Source organism: Aplidium turbinatum, chromosome 2, assembly GCF_918807975.1.
Source record: "Aplidium turbinatum chromosome 2, kaAplTurb1.1, whole genome shotgun sequence".
Classification (NCBI taxonomy): Eukaryota; Metazoa; Chordata; class Ascidiacea; order Aplousobranchia; family Polyclinidae; genus Aplidium; species Aplidium turbinatum.
Window position 1 is genome coordinate 46804128 of NC_137473.1, and position 17492 is coordinate 46821619.

General features: G+C 37.3%; 1 protein-coding gene and 1 long non-coding RNA gene across 2 annotated transcripts; both read left to right on the plus strand.

The window, feature by feature from the left end:
- The first annotated feature begins 1404 nt into the window (after window positions 1-1404).
- On the plus strand, window positions 1405-4862 carry LOC145764342 (receptor-interacting serine/threonine-protein kinase 1-like). The gene is made up of 4 exons (XM_082575959.1): window positions 1405-1482; window positions 1927-2031; window positions 3583-3764; window positions 4778-4862. Exons 1-4 carry the CDS (start codon window positions 1453-1455, stop codon window positions 4860-4862), a joined length of 402 nt encoding a protein of 133 aa, XP_082432085.1. The 5' UTR covers window positions 1405-1452.
- Window positions 4863-5518: 656 nt separating this feature from the next.
- On the plus strand, window positions 5519-6377 carry LOC145764872 (uncharacterized). Its single transcript, XR_014288531.1, has 3 exons — window positions 5519-5564; window positions 5923-6005; window positions 6342-6377. It is a non-coding gene; the product is annotated as an uncharacterized LOC145764872 (long non-coding RNA).
- Window positions 6378-17492: the final 11115 nt, after the last annotated feature.

Genomic DNA, 17492 nt, shown 5'->3' on the forward strand with positions numbered 1-17492 from the left:
TTATTCAAATGGAAATAAATTTTGTTGCCAATTTATTTTAATTTTATTGCATCATGTCCAATTCATGCTGATCAAAAAAGTTTCTCGGACTAAGGCATAAAGGGGGTCCACGCAAACCAAAATTTGTTTTAAGGGGTGCCCGTTAAAAAAAAGTTTAAGAACCCCTGCTATAGATGATGGTGCGTTTCCAATATACAAGCGTGCGTGTTTTGCCCCAAACTAGCCTTCAAATGAAGCTTTCTGGCTTAAATATGAGTCATATGTGAATAGATCGTAGCTCTATCTTCAACATGCATAGAAGAATGTAGGCTAAGCACAACCATAGCCTAGGCCTACTTAGTAGCCTACTCATTACGATTTCTTATGATTGCACAGATTAAATTTCCGTACATGAGCAGTGCTGGATGAATCCGACCTGACTTTCCTCTACATTCCCTAAAATTTTAACGTAATATAAGGCAGAAGTTTTACATTAGGCCTACATGCATTTGGACTAAACTAAGTCATTAATCTAATAGGCCTATTGCCTAAAACTGCATCTGATCTATGTTTAAGTAAACTGCATGTAGTTTGACTTTACTTAGTCATCACAAAGAAAATGGCCAGACAAAATCAAATTGAATCACTTGTCAAGAAGTATGCATATGAAGATTTTTTTATTGAAAAAGAATTGAGAGGATCATACAACTCAGTGTATTTAGCTGCTCACAAGGATTTACGTCGGTGTGTATTAAAGCTTGTCGCGCAAAACTTTTATGCAAAGCCCAGGTAAGTTTCATTTTGCTCTGAAAGTTTATTTAGGTAAAGTTAGATTAAATCTTATTGTCCAACCTAAAAATATTGTAGCTTGACGTTACACAGTAGGCTACAGTGCCGTATGTATTTTTGTCAAAACGGAACATTTAAAACAACAAAGGTTATTTTCCTGCATAGAGTTCTACTGCATGACACTTTCGGTAATTCATTACTTAATGTAAAAAACACCGTAGTGACACCAGGCTACATTTTCTTCTGAAAAAGTTAGGTCACGGTCGAAATCACTCGTTCAACTAGTAGCAATAACTTTTTTAACTTCAATGCCATAAACTATATCGAAATCAAAATTTCTTTATTTAAAAACCACTTTCTTTTTATGTATTACGTACATAGCCTAATGATAATAACTGTAGGCAGCTGTTTTTGGTTTTAACTTAATTCACATTTTGCACACATGGCATAGTTCTTTGATATTTCAGGTATTTAAATGATCAAAAACTGAGCATTGACGATCAAACATCATTTTTTAGATTGCAACAAAAATTGGAAAAAGAAGCCATTGCTATGCTTTCTTTGAGACATGAACACATTATTACTGGTTATGGTTTTGTTATAGAGCCCAAACATGTGTGCCTTGTCTATGAATTTGCCGAGCATGGTAGTTTAAGAGATGCTTTGCGCAATATATCCATAGCAATGGCACTGAAGACTAAAATTGCCTATCAGGTAATCTTGGCTTGTTAAAGAATGAAGTGTTGCGAAAATATTCAGAACTGTCAAAACTGAATTTATGTCCTACTATAAAACATACAGCGAAGTTAGCGAACTACTGAATGTCAATTTTTTTCAATGTACACTAGGTAGGCTATTAATAAATCAAATTGATAAACCGTATTCCTTGTAGTCTTTTTTGACACCTATTATTTCTACAAATCATTTTTTACATTTCTTTTATAGCCTAACGGTTATAAAACCTCGTCTTTAGGCCAAATATTTATTGGTTCGATTTGAATTATATTTTCTAAAGTTGATAGCGTTTTACGGTATTTGATTTATAAGCAATTGAGAAATTTTGTAAGCAATTGACAAAAACTAAAAGTTATCAATGTCAGCTTTTCATAAATGAACATTCTTGCTTGTATTATGGATGAACATGTTGTCGATGTTTAGATAAGTTTGGCGATGAACTTTCTTCACAACTCAGCGGAACATCCAGTGTTGCACTGCAATTTGAAAGCGTCCAACGTGTTTCTCACAAGAGATTTTACTATTAAAGTATGTTGGAAGTTGTTGCACTTGACCGTGCTATTTCTGACTAGGATTGACGGCATAATTACAGTGTCATTCATCATGGAAAAGAATGAGTTTGCAAGTGCTTTAACTGAAAGATGTAAAAACAAAATATAGTTGGATCATATAGCATAGCCTACTATTTCTATAGTTTTTTTTACATGAGATTAAACTTTCAAACTGTTATTTTTCTAAAACGCTTTGCCGCTTTGTTATCATAATGTTATCGTATTTGCCGTTGTATTATTCCAATGTTAATGTATTATGTAAAGTGCTGGTATTGTGCTATATGTGTTAATGTCTTAATTTTGGGTCTTTTGTTTAAATGCTTGGGTGGCAGCTGACTTTGGTGACCTTTTGATCTTTCGCTGCTATCCTTGTTGTGCGAATTATTTGTGTTTTTGTATATTTTTGCTTTTTGTTTCTTTCTTTTTTGCCAACAAAACAAAAAATAAACTGAACTGAACTCATATCACAAGTAGAGTAAAAAACAACTTTGGCTTTAAAGTAAATAAAATAGAACCGTTTGAAAAAGTATCCAAAACCATTGCATACGGCAGGGCTCCCAAACTGGGGTCGCGACCTCCCAAAGGGTCGCGTAACGAACTTCAAGGGTTGCAGAAAGTATACCAATTTGCACAAGGCTCTGCATATTAACACTTCTAGTATTACTTTTATTAAGAGTCGCGCACTCAATATAGGCTGTAGCCTACCCATATTTTTGAAAATTTAAGAGGTGAAATGGAATCGGAGTTAAACACTCTTTTACTGCATCGTGAAGTGAGGGGGCTTTTAAAAGTCAAAGCTTTAAAATGGCTAGCCAATTAACGCTGAAAACCGAAATCGTGATTTTCCAACAGAATAAAATTCAGTCTTGCAATGACATCTAGCTTTTGAAATTGTGTTAAATGTCAGGTTTGCTTGGAAAACTGAACGAATTTAATTTGTCCCTCCAAAGAGAAGACATCAATATTTTGCATTGAAATCAAAAATTGATGCGTTCATCAACAATTTGAACATCTGGAAACAAAAATTTCAAAATGATTTATCTGAAATGTTCTCACTTCACCTACCGTTCCAACCTAAGCAACATTGAAATCGCCTTGAGACCTGCATTAACAAACACTGAAGCACGGCTGGACTTGCTTTGTTGCAGAAATCAGTCATACCCATGCCACTGAATAAATGTGTTTGCTTTTTTGTTTTGTTTTCAGTAGGCTACCGATAGGCTTCGTTGTAGCCTATAATGGTCAGAAATAAATAAAAACAAACTGAACTGAGAAAGGTAAATTGTTTTTGGTTTTCGTTAGATTTAAGCTTTTCAATAAATATCACAAATGTATACTTCGCACTGTTCGTCGTTTTAATCGTAAAGGGCCGCGAAACATTTTAAAAGGTAAAAGGGGTCGCGAGCAAAAATGTTTGGGAAGCCCTGGCATACGGTATTCAATCATGCGCCATTTCCACTAAGGTTTTTATATCGTTTTTAGTTACTTGTTTGTGCAATGTAACTTTTCCCTCAACTACGTTTTGCAGATCGGTGACTTTCTTTCTACGAAGACTGCGTGGATGTCCACAATAACCCAAGAAAAACGCCAAAATGATAAAAATAAAAAGGAAACTCCAAACGAAGACAATGGTACTCGGTTGGCTCACATTCCTCCAGAATCCTTGCAAAACATAAACAGAAAGGCATCTCGGTCTACTGATGTATATGCGTATGTAGGCTTGTTTGTGGAGCTTTATTTATAAAATGATACTTTTTTTTTGAATGACTTTTTGGATAATCACTTAAAGCAAACAATTCAACTTTTATGTTTATAGTTTCGGTTTTCAAAATGATAAGTCGCTTACTAACTGATGCTCTGCTGATAAAAAAAAAGTTTATTTTAATTTATTACATTTCATTAATCCTATAGGCTTTCACACTTATTTTTAGCTTTAGGATAAAATGCTAATTCTTTATTACTTTTTTCACATAACGTTTTTCATGCTAGCTTAAATAGCATCATACACAAAATATAACATTAATAGTTTACATATGTTTTATGTAATAATTCATAGTCCCTATTCAGCTTCTATAGTCTACAGCTACTCGGTTGCAGACTTGGACAACTAGATAATTCCAGTTGTGTAATTCGATAAATTATGTCGGTAATTCTAATTCTAATCTAATTCGGTAAAAACTTGTTTGCTTTAATTGTAGTTCTTATTCAATCTCCAGTTTTGCTAAAAATGTTAGTTTGTCTAACAGTATTTTTTTGGCAAATGGAAGGATACCGCGCTCTTATCAACGTCCTACAAAGAAAATGCAATAAAACGATCAAGCTCAAAGTGTCATTCCATCCCTTTAGCAGCAAAATCATTAAAAATTTGATTAATTCGTCAATTCACTGACGTTACAATGTAGCCTATATAATGACGTAAGTGGTTTTGGCGCTGTGATGATGGAATGACACTTTGATCCCGAGTTGCCACATTGGCGTTTTTTTCCAACTAAAAAATATATATGTGACAACTGCGTCCAACTAATTCTAATCCAATTTAAATTCTACTCTATTTTATGAAAACTTGGGTAGCTCTAATTCCAATCCTTGTCTAATTTGTAAAAGCTTAAATTACTCTAATTATAATTATAATCTAATTTCGAAAGACTACAAAAATTCTAGTTGTCCAAGTCTGCTCGGTTGATCAAATAAATTATATTATTAATTTATTATCTATTTTTCAGATATGGTGTAATTCTGTGGGAGCTTTTAACCAACAAAGTCCCATTTGAAGGTCAGAGAAATTTCATACGAAAATATCTAGAATAGGCTAAACAAAATTTTTAGGCTTTTCGTGAAGCTGTGATCGCTACACTGCGCGTAGAACTTGCACTCAGATTTATTGGAGCATAGCAGTTGGTATGGTAGGCCTCTGTATTTTGTGGCCTCTTCACGATCGATTCCACAGCGTCACTGTGAATTTCAAAACGAAACCAAGCGAACTGAAATTTAAATTGAAACAAGATTTCGATTTAAAACATTTTTGTTTCGAAGAGCCTTGATGCACATGGTGGTGATATCAAGACTATTGTAGTAGACGGCAAATAATCGTGTGACGAAATTAGTGAGCTGCCACGTCATTGCTCAACAGAAGGGTTCTCAACAGGGGATGGAGTTACACCTTGATGATAAATCTCATCTATCAAAAAATCAAATTTACCAAAGACGAAAAGGCAGACTACATGATAAATGGCCAAAAGTTGATCTAAAAATGCTTTATGAGTAAATGTGTCTTTAGACAGTCGGCAAGGGGTAAAAAAGAATCAGACGTTTGAAAGCCTCTGCTTTGCACTTGGCAAGTTAACCAGAACTGGTTTGTTTCAGATCTCTCAGCTTCTCAAGTGACTGGGAACATGCGCATTGGATACACGTTTCCGTATTGTCACATCCAGCGTGACAGGCCATTGTCTATGTTCGAGGTCATGGACAAATCATTGAAGACGGAACCAGAAGCCCGACCTGGCTTTCGGGGTAAAAAGTATTTTTTTCTCGAAAGCAAAAGTTGCTGCAGCTAATTATTATTTTTGCTGTATAGACTTGTTTTAAAACCTTTTACTTTTAATTTGCTCTGCTATGAAACGCAGATTAGAGTTGGGTTGCAGTGTGAATAAATGTCCTATCTTGACTTCACTATCGTCTGTCGACGTTTTTCGGCGCAAAGTCCATAGCCGAGTTGTGAGAGCCCTAGCACAACGCCCGAAAGGTCGCAGGTTCGACACCGTCCATTAGCATGCGGCTGTGTCTTCTGCAGGCCTTTTTTACATTTCTCAGACGTCGGTCGCATGTTTGAAGTGATACTTCTATCAGATATTTGTATCTTGTCTTACAGAAATTTCTTTGCAACTCAAGCCAGTTTATGAAGCAAGCAGTGCAGAAGCAAAATCTGCTGTCTCGACTTGTCAAAAAGATTATGTAAGCTTATTCCCAACAGAAAAATCCATCATTTTTACATTGATTCAACGTTTGTAGACGTTGAATCAATATAAAAATGGTAGATTTTGTTGTCTGGGAATTTTTTGTGTTTTTGTTGATTGTAAAATGAGGGAAATTCTCAAGGGAGACGTAGCGGTGTAAAACAAGTGGTTTCAATTAAAAAAAAGCCTTCAGCCTTCATTGTATTCTTATGTTTGTTTACTTGCAAATTTATAAATACATTATTCTTTGAAAATGCAACGTAGCATTTTGCGCTGACAATGTAGCCAGCCTTGGTGTGTGAATTCATTCATGTTAAAATTTCTATTTCTGCAGGAGCGTTTCAGAGTTAAGATTCGAGATGAAAAGAGGATAAAAGAAATAAAAACTGACCAGGTTTGGAGAAAATATGTCGTCCATTGTTTCTTTTATTATATAATGTAAAACAACAGAACTGAACGCAAGATGATAAAGACTGGATGGTAGGCTACTATATTCAATTCATACTTTGCCAAAAAGGTGTGAGTGGTGTGTTGTGAACTGATTGGCTGAAAATCTTTTGACAAATCATGAGCTAAACGGTTTCTTCAACAAGCAACTTTCTTCAACAAAGTACAAGCAATACAACTATTGTTGTATTGCTTGTACTTTATTACTTTACCATTTTAGCGCATTGAATTGCGACAGGTATGCTATTGATTTTTGGCCACATAGACAATGGTCTCTTTCATGCACAAAATATTCTTCAAAATTTTAATTGTGCTTGGTTTGCTACGTTAACATATTGGAAAGTCCACATAATACTGTAAGGTGCACCGTTTGCGCTACCTATTAACAATAGATCCTAACTCTTTTAGTCGCAAGGTTACCTTCACTTTTAAAAATAGCATTTTTTTTTCTTGTAAGAGTCCACAATGTGATAATTGAATAAAGTATTAAGTCGCAATTTTTTCAGCTTCTTTAACAGATGGATCATTCCTGATCAGCTGTGACTTTCCTAGTGAACTTTCTCTATTTTTTTCTATCTTTGTTTTTTATGACTTAATATAAATTTCAGTCCTATAATAATTTGCTTGATGCTATCAAAATATTGCAAATTTTTCTTGTCTTTTTGTTTGTTTGTTCTTCAGTTAGCGATAAGAAGTATTTTAGAAATTGACTTAAAATGAGAGGTAGATACGAAAATATAAATTTGACTTAGCTTTGTTCATGCTTATCAACTGTTTATGCAGAAGTTGGACGCTGAACTTGTCATTGGTCAGAGTGTGGTCAATACTCTTTCTCAAGTCTTCCAGGAAAAATCAGCAGAGTCACTACCCAACAAATCGATTCCGTTTACCATCCAGGATGCTTCTTTGAGGTGTCCTTCACCTGCACTAAAACAGAAGACGGATAGTGATTCCGTTACCACACAGGAAGCGGTTCATCACTTCTCGCAATTCTCTCTGGAAAAAAGGCGATCTTATTTCGAAAATGGAGAAGCGTTTAGTAACAAAGCAACCCCGTATTGCAATCTAAGTTCGCCTGTAAAGTGCTCTTCGTCAACATCGGCATACTTACCACCTTCCTATCAGGATTCAGTGCCGCGTATCCCCGTCTTGGGTAAGAACTGTTTATTGCCTTACTTCTAACCAGGAACATAGCCACGGGAGCTTGGGAAGTAATCACCTCGTAAAAATTACATCTTCTTCTACCCCACCCTAAAAAAACAAGTGTTTTATACCAGTGGCGGCTCGTGGTCTCAAAACATGGGGGGGCTGCATCAACCAGTATCCTAATATAAATAATTATAAACCTGTACCGGACTGAGTTATAAATGCACTGAGTTAGGGTTAGTAACACAGTAACATGTTCTTTTAATTGGCTATCGTTTAATGTTTTTATCATTTAAAGTAAACTTTTGATAATGGCTTGAATTTGGTCAAGTTTAGGTGGCCACCAGATGGAGCTAGTACTATTATGGGACTTGGTATTAACTTAATTGATTAGATCTCTGCTTGTGCTTTCCAACGATAGCAAATTTGTTAAAATTGAACAACAAATGAATAAATGGGAGACAATTTCCTTCAGGTGTTTTTCAGTACATTTCCACTCCGTACTTCCTCCTTTATAACAGTCCATTCCAACCTGTGTGACGTACAATGACGTCTTCATCCAGTTGAGTTGACCAACAGGGCGAATTGTGAAAGAGCACCAATAATTACAGTAATTGGCTTTACTTCTCATCAAAACTAGTCTGTCTCAGTGACTTCTCAAAACACAAATCAAGTAAAGTAACCTACGATCCCTTCACCTAATCACCGATGGCTTCCACACGCTTACCCTAAAGATTTACGAGAACCAAAGTTGGAATCCCTGACCAGGGTCTGTTCTATTTGCAGTCCCGACAGCGCTTGTTCAGTGATGCTAGAAAACTTTTTTCTGAAAAACCTACGTCATAAAAAAAGAACAAGCAACACCGGACCTGCAAAATTTGCAGACCCAGAGTTGCCAATTAATTTTTGTAATACAAATTTGGTTTTTTTGTTACAAAAAAAAATTAATTTTAAGAGTTTTTTAATTCTTCAAGCGAAATAAATTTTAAAAAGCATGGCAAAACTATCTATATGTAATATAATTCACACATGCACAAAAATGTTGGGGGGGGCTGCAGTCCCGCAGTCCCTTATGACGAGCCGCCACTGTTTTATACTACTACAACGTTTCAATGACATTGTATTACATGTTAACCGACTTTTCATAAATGTTTGGCTGCATTCAATTGCTAGACTGTATTTCTAATCAAACTCTTTTACTTCAACTATTACTGTAAAGTATTTGCCCTCCAATACCGTATTTACTTGATTGTAAGCCGCGCTTGATTGTACGCCGCCCTTGATTGTACGCCGCCCTTGATTGTAAGCCGCATGTGATAGTGTTAAAAATTTAAGGTAAGCCGCCCTTGAATGTAAGCCGCAAATACTGTTTACACGCAAAGCTGAAACTGTTTACTGTTAAGTACCATAAATAAAACTGACAACTCCTTTTTTTTCGAATGCACGTCATAAATGCATGTGACAATTTAAAAGGCACGTCACAACTTCACAATTGTCGGCATCAGACAACGCAGTACGGCAAAACATCTATGGCAAAGTCGACAAGGAAAAAGGCAAAAAGAAAAAATGTAAGCCGCCTTTGATTGTAAGCCGCCCTTGAATTTAAGCCGCAAACATGATGGAAAAAAACTTTATAAGCCGCGGCTTTCAATCAAGTAAATACGGTAGTTGTTTCCTCCTTAAAGGGGTATTAAAGGAAAAACCTGACTTGGCGATTTTCCACGTTCTTTGTGTTTAACATGCTACCATAAAACGATTTTCAATAAAATTTTGCCCCATTGCGGTCTGACCACCATTGTGCGCGTGCTTTTGTCAGAGCTTTCAAAACGAGATTGGCCTGAGCAACGAAGCGTGCGACTGTAAAGAACGTCATAAAGTCTAGCAATCAACCGATCACGCAATAATTGTTACTGCGGGCGATTTGACTGTAGGCTATGTATGTATTTACATCAAAACAGCACATTTTAACATCAAAACAGCAGACAGTTTGCTCAAAACATCAGATTGGTAACGTGGCTTTTGTTATTGCTGGACTTTATGACGTATTCTTGAGCTGTGTTTGCACGTTTTGGTCATTTTGAAAAAAATGAAAATAAATGAAACACTGGACTTTGGGCCTTGCCAGCGCCATTGAAAACAAATTTTTTTGGGTAATTGTTTTTGAAATGTATTCTTGAATGTTCAGTTTACTCATTTTAATGCTTAATTCCGGTTTGAAATTTTCCTTTAGTATGCCTTTAAAATCGTCTTTCTAGCTTCGTAATTGCTTCTAACTCGTATTATTAAAAAACATACTGCCTTTGACGTTTAATTTTACAATTTAACAATAACTAGGCTGCTATTATATTAATACTACAAAAAGTGCTCAATGCCAAGCAAAAAAGCCAAGCAGAGCAAATTACATCAAATATAGTTATTACTTTCTAAAACCTCTACAACCTGTTTCACCCTAAAAGGGAGATCAATAGAAGGTCTTTATTCAAATAGAATCTAATTGAATTCTCTTTAAATTAGATTCTATTTGAATAAGAACCTTCTGATCATCCCCCTGTTTGGGTGAAACAGGTTGTAGAGGTTTCAGAAAGTAATAACCATATTTGATGTAATTTTAAAATTCTATGTTTTGTATTCTTCTGCATGTCGAACAGCATTGAGCCATCACACTTCAAAACACAGATTTCGTTCGGCTATCTTATCCACTGTCTTTTTTAGGTTTGATTTGCAGAGGACTGTTTGCATATGGTAACACAAAAGTTTAGTTGACAATGTTTTTTTTTTTAATAGCAAAAAACTGAATGCAATTACGCGAAAAATTCTGTATGGATCTGTCATTGTTCCCTGATAATATGTGTGAAAAAAATGCGAGCAACAATCGCAACTACAAAGCAAGACGTTTTTTTCAAATTATGCGAAGCAAGGTTTATTTTAGCTTGACTCTATACGCTCTTGTAAACTTTTCTTCAGTAGTTTGTTAACAATTTATGAAAGCTCATTCTCTGCAGAGAGTTAGCACAAGTTGACTGAAACCTGGCGAGCCACTGACTGGAAATTGCGATCAATTGAATATTGTTTTTTTTTTTATGGTTCGTCAGAAATGAGGAGAGCTAAGCTCTTAATTTGATTGTCTTTCTTTTTCTTAAGCATCAACCAGAGATATTAATTTGATCGATCACAATATCTTGTACCTTCACGTGGGAAAAGAATGGAAGCAACTGGCAAGAGTACTGGGCTTGTTCGAAGGCGAAATAGACGGTATTGACCATGATAATCATGTGTTAAATGAAAAGGTATGATGCGTCGTCTCTTCGCTGTTTTAATTTGTAAAGAATATGCTACTAGCTATCTTTTACATTTTATCTTGGTCACTGGCGTACGCCTATGAAAACAAACCAACTGTTATGTGACTCATTGCTTTCAAAATAAAAATGTTAAAGGTACTAGTGAGTAGTACCCAACCCTCTAAATCTGCAATAGATTGGGTTTCGCTTTTAGCAGCATGATCGTTGTTCACTTCACAACTGTAGATGCAAACGACTTGTTTTAGCCTGATGCTGCGGGTTCGCTACGGCAGTGGCGGTTTGCACTAGCTTTCGAAACACAATTCCCTAGTCATGTGCAGTGACGAATGGTGTTGGAGTCAGTGTGTCTTTGTTTTATAAGGTTCAAACCTGAGCTCACAATTCAGAAACAAAAGTGTCATCGTCTTCAAGCTACTGTAAAACTAAATTCTTTTCATTTTTGTCAGTTATTGAATTTTAGCAGCGCATATGAAAACAGTTTAAATTTCAAAACTGAAACACGAGAATCAGAACTGAAGTCGGTGACCACTGACCAGTTAGTTCCTGCATTTTGAGCTCTTCACAGCACAGAGACTGCTCACACACGCTGAGATTCGAACACCCGATCTGCGCGTGCGCTGCGGTACTAGCAGCTCTCACGCTTTAGTCCAAGTGACCCAGTCAAAAAGTCATTTAAACATTTTATTACTTTTTGCATTGATAACTTTTATTGCAGATCGCTCAAGCGATTCGCAAGTGGAAGAACCGACAAATTGGAGCAAACGTTGGCCACCTTGCTCAGGCGCTGATAGACAGTGGCTTGGGCTTTATTGCTGGCCACTTAACACCTTAAATCAGGGGTGTGCAAACTAGCAACACTGCTGGGCCAAATACAAACAACCAGCTTGGTCCGCGGGCCACAAATGTGACAAAAAATGACAGCAAAATACATAAGTAGGTATAACCTCAACGCAGGCAAACTGTGGTAACATACTATCAACACTGCTACAACTACAGTAGGTTATATCCTTGAAAGAAACAATACTACGGTACTGTACTGTCAAGTGCCCTTATACTGTAGATAGTGGCTTTCGTTCTATTGCTGCCCACTTAACACCTTAAATCACCAAGCAAAGTTGCAAAATCATGTTGTTGTTGAAGATTAACGGTAGTGAATATTTCTTTGTCAGTTTTGTAAAGCGTTGAATGGCTTTTCCATCTCTGGTTGGTCTACAATCAAAAGTATTTTAGCTGTTTGCATTGTCCCGAAGATTTACAATTTGGTCTATAGCTGAACACTTTGTCAAAATTAAATCAGTGTGCAACGTTTTTTTTTCGTATGACAATGGCCAAATATACAGTTATTTTCATCAACTCTGACCTTCATAATAAAATTCTTCCACAAACTGTAGCTTTTAGTTGTTTAAAATACTAACCGAAATGACATTTTTAATTAGCCTCCATCCGTCTATTGTGCGCTATGTTATTGATGAATTATTATTTCACAATGATCTTGTCTTCATAAAAGGCCGCTTCTAATCTATTTTGTGAGTTGATACTGTACAATACAATTTGGGTGAAAAGGTAACTTTTTCGACCATAAACAGACGTAACTCAGCAACAACACTACATTTAACATTATAAAAACAAAAAACAATAAGCTAACATTTTCGGCTAGTCATCAGCCCTTTTCAAGCCTGTAAAAGTAATTCTTTTAAAAAATATTTTTCTTATAGGCTTGAAAAGGGCTGTATGACTAGCCGAAAACGTTAGCTTATTGTTTTTTTTTGTTTTTATAATGTTAAATGTAGTGTTGTTGCTGAATTATGTCTGTTTATGATACTGCACATATTGAGAAAAGAAGTGCTTTATATCTTTTGTTGATTCACTATATGTGCCATCATTGAGTTTTTGTATTTTGTTGATTAAAAGTATTCTTTATTGTTTTGAGTGCAAGAAACTTAATTTTTGTACATATGAACATTCCGTGTCGACTTCGTGCAGTGCAATAATTTAGCTGTGCCACATTGGACGATTTTTGAAAATATCATGTGCCTTCATTTCGTAGCGATTTGCAGACTTACGTCACTGTCGGCTACTGTATCCCAGTCACTGGTCGTCTTGGTGATATACAGTATTTAGGCCAGGGGTGGGGAACCTTTTTAGTATTGCGGGCCACATAAAATGAGAAATAACACAGGCGGCCACTAAAAATTTCAAAATTTTATTTACAGATAAAAAAAAATGCAGCGAAGTAGACAATGATTTATTTTACTTTCACAGCTAGTGGGATGGCTAAAAGTTTTTATTTTTGGTGAGGCGTGTGATGTCTGCTCCACGTTTTTATCGGTCAGTCTGGAGCGAAGCCGACTTTTTGTTAGATTCAATTTGGAAACAAAACTGCTCGCAACGGTAGGTGCTTCCAAACAGAGACACATATTTCAAAGCATGTTTCCGCATGACTGGAAAATCATCAGCATTTATGTAGCGTTGATAAAAGTTGAGCAGTGGAATGTTTAGGTACATCGCTTTCAACGTACCGTCACTCTGGAGCTCTACTATTTCATGTTGGAAGTTACTAGGAACATCAGTTGCAACCACATTGAAAGGAGAGGCAAAAATATCTAACTGCATTTCTTTACTCTTTATGTCCAAAAATCTTGCATTAAATGTCTCCATAAGATTGACACATAGGCTACATAGGCGTATTTGGCTGTTGTAGAAGGCTTTTGCTCTTGCAAGGTAGGGAAATGTGCGGTGTTATTGTTTTCAAGTTGTACTTTTCACAGATGTAGTTTAGCTTCGAATGCTTTCACTTTTGCAAACAAGGAGTTCAAAAGCTGATTCGGACCGAAATTTTGACGCGGGCCACATGGAACAGTCACACGAGCCGCATTCGGACCGCGGGCCGCAGGTTCCCTACCCCTGATTTAGGCTATACATAGGCTATTGTGTTCTTCTTGAATGATTTGGGAAATATTATAACGAATATTTTGTAGTTTCTGCTTAAATGTTCTATTGCTTATGTTGTAAGATCATTAAACCCCTATGGTTCAAATTCAACTGGTAGGTTTCAACCTAGGTTTCTTAATTCAAGACAACTCTTGCTCATCTGGTTGACTGTTTGCCCCGTTAGCTCAGTGCTCACGCGTCCGGCTCAAGAGGCACTGGTTAAAGTCTCGGAGAGTGCGTTTGAGCAATGCATTTCAGGATTGCCCTTCATTCAGTGGCACCTAGTGAATGGAATAATTCCCCGGCAACAACACTTCAACAATCTGAAAACTTCACTCTTCTGCCAATCTCCGTAACTTGCCCTGCATCAAGAGCCTCTACAAGTAGGTTATGCGAAACTACCAAGGAATAACTTATTAAAGCTTAATCAGTCCGAGGATAAAGATTCAAAACCAAACTTACTTTCTATTTCTACGGACGAAAAGGGTAGGCCTAGTTCGGACAAGAGCTGGTTGAAATATCCTATGTCATTTTCTTGTTTTTTCACTCCCTGACGCTGTTTTTCAACTTGTGTGTGTATAATGACTTCTGGCGCTATCTTCATGTGTGCATTTCCCAGCTGAGCATCGTGGTTGACTGTTTTTCGTCTACAAGTAAACACTCTGCAACTTCCCACTGCATCGTACCTTCTAGTCGGCTTTGGGTATAAGGATCGCCATTCTTCGTCTGAAATTTTGTCAGCTTTAGTTTCAACACCATCGACTGCACTGACACTGTCTGCTTTGTACAGCGCTGAGAGCAACACATATCTTGCATGAATAATGGATAAAAACATGTTAAGTTTATTACCTTACAGAGCAAAAATTTAGGTTTCTAAAGGTGTCTTATACTTGGCCAACAATTCTCTCCAGTAAATGTTGGGTCGTATGAAGCGAACTGGTAGCCTAAAGTATGATGAAAGAAATGCGAAAAGCTTTAACTGTTGTTGATATCAACGTTGTACTAAATTTTGTATTAAAGTCGCGTAATTTTTAGTGATGAAACAACTTCCGGGTCAAGCCATTTTTCTTTTTTCAACTCCGATTTCGGGCCGTAGGTGATAGTGGTTTCGGCCAGGAGCTGGATGTGTGAGTACCAGTGACGTTCCGTGGCTTAAACCGTTGGGAAAGCAACTTGGAAATATGCTGCAGCAAGGTAGTAGGCACGAAGGGCGTAACCGAAGGCGTGTTGCCGAAGGCAACACTTCCAGCGGGGGGGTCTGGGGGCCTCCCCCAGAAATTTTTGAAAAACACTTCCAATTTGGTGCGCTCTGAGAGCATTTCCAAAACAAATCAAAAATGAAAATCTGTCAAATTGTGCTTCGCCTATGTCGTGATCATACATCCATTTAATGTTTAGAAGTCATGAACAATCTTAATTTTAACGTTGCAGGACCAAAATCCTGTGTTAGACATGGAATAATAGTTGTCTAAATATTTAATTCGTCATGAATGTTCATTCTCAGATATTCAGTTAGGCCTACATTACAAAAACTAACACTTAGGCCTAAACATTACAACCGCAAGCAATTTGTACAAAAAGCTGGATAAGTTTGCCTCCTGCGTATAGAAGCTTAACGAACTAAATATTGCATCCGCACCTGAACGTTCATTGGCGAAGTAACGTTATATCAACGCTGTAAAAAGGGCAAAGGCATGACTATGAAAGCTACATTAGGCTAAAGTACATGGCGAGGAGACGTCAAAAAACAGCATGGGCTCTATCCAAGGGGAGGTGAGGGGGTGATTACCTCCCCACTAATTGGAGTGGGGGGTGATCAATGCAAAATCACCCCCCCCCCCACTTATTTGGCTTTGAAAAGGTTTTGTGATATTTTATTGATCAAATTTTGAAAAATATATTTTCGCTGTTAGCACATTTTGAATTTTTTATCAATATGAATATATATTTCATTTCAATATGATTTTTTGGTTTGGCAACACTGAACTACGAGCCAGGCGTTTACACTGTGTTTTAACTTAGTTAGCTTGGTAGCCACTTTAACAAGACAAAATTCTGCCACTGCAAATGACTAGAATGACACCGCCAACCAATCAGAACATGTTATAAGAGGCTACCGTCCAATTGTGACCTTTCTCGCACTTAGCCAGAGAGCTAATCTTTGTTTTGAATTTTATTTGGTAATTACAGAAGAAAAAAGAGCAACAGCAGTTGTGAGAATCGAACCCACGTCAATGAAATGACTACTTTCTAACCCGAACCCCTAAAAAGCCAACCAGCTGCCAACTTATTCGGCAGCAGTGGCCGAGTGGTTAGCGCGTTTGGCTCGCAGTCGAGAGCCTGCATGTTCGACTCCACCCCCCAGCACTTGCTGTTGTTTCTCTGGGGAAGAAACTTCACTATAAGTATAATTGCCTCTACCCAGTGATCGATTTCGAGTAATGGGTAGTACCAAATGTCATAAGTAGAGTAGACAACCGGAAACAGACATTGTCGTCGGCTGCAGCGTGGGTCAGGTGTACGTCAGAAGGCGTACACCGATGCATAGCGCTCAAGGCCGCTTTCTCGCAATGCAGGGTAAAAATATGAAAAACAAATAAACAAACAAACAGACAGCTGACAGAAAATCCAGCACTTGATTTGCTTTGTACCATCTTCTTTTCGTCCTTTTCACGTCACGGAAAACGTAGTTCATGATTGGTTCGAGTTTTCATTTGCAGTGCCAGAATTATTCCTTGTTAAGTGACTACCAGTTTGCTTACCCAAAAATGCCCTTTCCGAAACATATTTTGTGAAACGACTTGGAAACCCTATGCTTCAATCAGAAAGAAGCTGATGCTGCAATGGAGGGTCTGGGGGGCGCAGCCCCCCAGAAGTTGTAATGACTATGACGATTTTAGCCCACTGTCCAAAAATCACCCCCCCCCAAATTCTAAAAGTGGATAGAGCCCCTGAAAAACAGCAACAATCTTTTCGCATTATGATGCTGTGCTGTGTACCGTGACGAGAGACCATTCTGACGAGTTAGTCTAGCCGCTCTAGCGAATGTACGCATTGACGTCACTGGGAAAGCAACTCTAACACATCTGATTGGCTAAGCAGCTGGTGACGTTTTGCAAAACAAGTGAGGATTGGATAAAACGAAGGCGTTTTTTGACATTTTTAAACCTGGGAAAAGCAATTTTGATAGTTGCTTCCCTGGAGCCTCAGTGGTTGTTTCTGACAGAAGCGTTTGCGTTAATTGGCATTTATAGGCAAGACATGCGGTTTGGTGAGGACTTAGACTACTCACAAGCGTTACGAGTAATTCTAGTCACGAATACAGTAATTTTCAAGTTAAAATAGACCTGATAAAAATAATAAGTTAAACCTAGAATTCAGTCATTATATTTTGCATAGTTTTCGCTCGGGTAAGCACGGCTTTCCTTGCTTTCCCTCACCGATCGTCACTGGTGAGTACACTGTACAAGCTGTGCGTTTGGCTGCAGTCAAATTGACCTAGGGTACATCTAATCTTTTGTATCATTGTAATATTGTAGGCTAGTAATGCGAGAATCCACACGTTGCCTGTAACATTGGTCATGATTATCAACGGGATCAAGAAAGCCAATCAAAAATCTTCAATATTTAAAACAATGCTACATACCAGACGAACAGAACAC